Source organism: Rhagoletis zephyria, unplaced genomic scaffold (genome assembly GCF_001687245.7).
Source record: "Rhagoletis zephyria isolate East Lansing unplaced genomic scaffold, Rhagoletis_zephyria_1.1 Rzeph_scaffold_23439, whole genome shotgun sequence".
NCBI classification, from domain to species: domain Eukaryota; kingdom Metazoa; phylum Arthropoda; class Insecta; order Diptera; family Tephritidae; genus Rhagoletis; species Rhagoletis zephyria.
The window spans coordinates 3,154-6,735 of record NW_016180497.1 but is presented as its reverse complement, the minus strand read 5'-3'; the positions used below and the strand labels follow the sequence as shown (position 1 = coordinate 6,735).

The 3,582-nt window shown below is 35.7% G+C and overlaps 1 protein-coding gene across 1 annotated transcript; it reads left to right on the top strand.

The window, feature by feature from the left end:
- Window positions 1-1,603: 1,603 nt before the first annotated feature.
- Window positions 1,604-3,364, top strand: LOC108381697 (uncharacterized protein K02A2.6-like). Its single transcript, XM_017638107.1, has one exon. It carries the CDS (start codon window positions 1,604-1,606, stop codon window positions 3,362-3,364), a length of 1,761 nt encoding a protein of 586 aa, XP_017493596.1.
- The last annotated feature ends 218 nt before the right edge of the window (window positions 3,365-3,582 follow it).

The following is a 3,582-nucleotide window of genomic DNA, read 5'->3' as shown; positions in this document are numbered from 1 at the left end:
TGATTCAACACATGAGAAATATTCTAATAATTTTTTTGATTCTATTTATAGCATTGGTATGAATGAAACTAGCGATTTTGATTTTTCCGTATATGCCATCCATGGAAACGCTGCACTGAATCATTATACCCTGAAGGTTGAGGTTAACGGAGTACAAATAACAACGCTGTGCGACACCGGCGCTCCTTGTTCTCTAATGTCAGCTAATACATTCGATGCGTATTTCGATCGAAGGGTGCTACAGCAATGTTCAGTACCATACACCGGATACACAGGTAACCTGATTAATATTATTGGTGAGTTTAAAGCTTGTGTTAATTTCAATGGACAAAAAATTTATGGTAAATTTGTAGTTACAAATACAGACAGGCCAACCTTATTAGGGCGAGACTTTCTTCGTTCCCTAGGTTTTGAGTTAACTCAATCTAATTTGAGTTCAAAAAAGGAATCGTTTTCTTCCGGTGAGCTAGGTCTGAATTCTAATACTAGTAATGTTACTTCCAAATCAAATTCAGTGAATTATTTAAACACGTATAATGAAATAATTGAACAAATTAAAGCAGAATTTGCTGAAGTATTTCAAAGTGGTTTGGGTAAATACAATATATCAACAATTTCTTTACCAATTTCGAAAGATGCAGTTCCTGTATTTTTCAAACCAAGACCTATACCCATAGCATGGCGAGAAACAGTTGAGAAAAAACTAGACGAGTTAGTTGACAAAGGAATGCTGGTTTCCGTCGACAATTCAGATTGGGGAACACCACTTGTTCCTTTGCTTAAACCATCTGGAGAAATCCGGATTTGTGGTGATTATAAGGTCACAATAAATAAATATTTGAGTGACTTTAGATACCCCTTACCTCGAATTGATCAAATTTTCGCATCAATGGAAGGAGGTAAACTTTTTACAAAGTTAGACATGTCAAACGCATACAACCAACTCGTGCTTGACGAAGATGCACAAAAATTATGTACCTGGAGTACACACAAAGGCATTTTTAAAATGACCAGGCTACCATTTGGTGTTAAACCAGCAGCAGCCATTTTTCAAAAAGTAATGGAAAACCTGTTGCAATCTATTAAAAATGTATTCGTCTATCAAGATGACATAACGGTTACAGGTGTTGACCTAGCTGGGCATTTGAAGACATTGCGATTGGTTTTGACCAAGTTAAAGTCAGCTGGCTTGAAACTTAATGTTAACAAATGCGAATTTTTTAAAACGAAAATTTCTTACTTGGGATTTGACATCACAAAAGATGGTCTAACCAAAAACCAAGATCGAATCCAGAACGTGCTGAACGCACCAAGACCACAAAATATTTCAGAGCGTCGAGCATTCATAGGAATGGTAAATTATCATTCCAAGTTTATTCAAAATTTCGCAGAAAAAATGTGTCCTCTGTACAAACTTCTTAAAAAAGATGTCGATTTCAAATGGAACTCTGGCTGTCAAAAGGCATTTGAATTAATGAAATCAGAGATTTGTTCTGACAAAGTTTTAGTACATTTTAATCAGGAACTGCCATTAGTTCTATGCACCGACGCATGCAACACAGCCATTGCTGGAGTTTTGTCTCATAAGTACAAGGACGGCACAATGAGGCCAATTGCTTACGTCTCTAGAGCATTAAATAATACGGCATTAAATTACAGCACTATAGAGAAGGAAGCATTAGCCATAATCTTCAGCGTGATCAGATTAAAACAGTATTTACTGGGTATGCATTTTGTACTACAAACTGATCATAGACCATTGCTCGCTATTTTTGGTGATCGCAAAGGTATTCCAATAATGGCAGCTGCGCGAATGCAACGATGGGCGTTCATTTTAACTGGATTTAATTACACCATCGAATATATTAAAGGTTCTTTAAACAGCGCGGATAGTTTATCACGCATAGGTCAAATTGAGAATCCGGACACTAAGCCTGAGAGCACATACATCAACTATGTGAATTTCGTTAATCCGCTTCAGCTAGATTTTCTAGCAATAGCTAAATATACACGTCGCGATGCTATTCTTTCTAAGGTCGCAAACTCCATTTTAAATGGTACACTTTTGAACTTGGGTGGTAATGAATTTAATGCATTCAAAACCAAAGCATCTGAGCTGACTGTTGAATCAGGATGCATTTTATGGGGTTATCGTACGGTTATTCCGAGTAAATTACAAGGAAACGTGCTACAAGAATTACACAAATCGCACTTAGGTATAGTTAAAACAAAATCTTTAGCTAGATCATATGTGTATTGGCCAAATATTGATAAAGATATTGAGAATATGATAAAGACTTGTGAACCATGTCAAAAATACCAAGCAAATCCGGAGAAAAGTTTTTTAATTCCATGGGAACCAACTTATTCAGCTTGGAAACGTATTCACGTGGATTTTGCTGGCCCTGTCCACGGCTATTATTTATTTTTGATAATTGATTCTTTTTCGAAATGGCCCGAAGTTTTCAAAACAAAGGTCATAACTGCTACATTCACAATAAATAAATTGCGGGAAGTCTTCAGTCGTTTTGGGTTGTGTGATGTACTGGTCAGTGACAACGGAAGACAATTTACTTCTTTGGAGTTTCAAGCTTTTGCTAAAGCAAATGGAATCAAATTAAGTCGCACTGCACCAGGTCATCCGTCCACTAACGGACAAGCAGAAAATTTTGTGAAAACAATAAAAAAATCTCTTATAGCAACTTTAGAACAAAATGAAGTGCATAATTTTGATGTAATTTTACAACGTTTTCTATTTGATTACCGAATCACAAAACATTGCACAACCAATGAATCTCCATCAAAACTTTTGCTCAATCGCGAACTTAAATCTCGATTCAGTCTTATGCAGCCACCAACTACTAAAGATATTATTGAGTCCAAGCAAATAAATGCAGTTAAAAATTACAAAGGGAAACGCAAAGTAAACTTTTCTGTAGGTCAAAACGTTTATGTTCGAGACTACAAAAATCCAAATAAAGCAGTTTGGTCTCCGGCTGTAATACAAAAAAAACTAGGTCCAAGAAATTACACTTGCTATTTGACACGCGATAAACGTGACATTAAAAGACATCTTGATCAAATAATTAATCGTTCCGATGTTAATACTGAAACATTGTCTGAGGAGCCTTTCGAGGAAACGAATATACCGTCGGAAGCAAGAGCTGTTGTGAAATTTGAAGAGCCGCTGGTTGAGATTGACGACCTTTCAGAGGAAGATGATGTATTCAAAGATGCAAGCGATTCTATTCCATATAATATTGAAAGACGTGAAACGAGGCAAACAGCTGCAAGAGCTAGAGTAAAAATCACAGAACAGATTGCTCCTCAAAGATTGAACAAAAATGACAATCGGAACAATTAATATCGTTACTTTTCTTCACATGAATTCTAAATCATAATTGTAAACTAGTCATAAGAACAATCCAAATAATGAGTTATGAAATATTTCTGATTTATTTAAACAATTATCTTTAGGAGGAAGTTGTTAAGTATAAATATATATACATAGTATGGCAACGCTGAGAATTGTCATTCTCCCACTTATCCATATTTTGACATTCGTTGTTAGCTTTAAGGTAA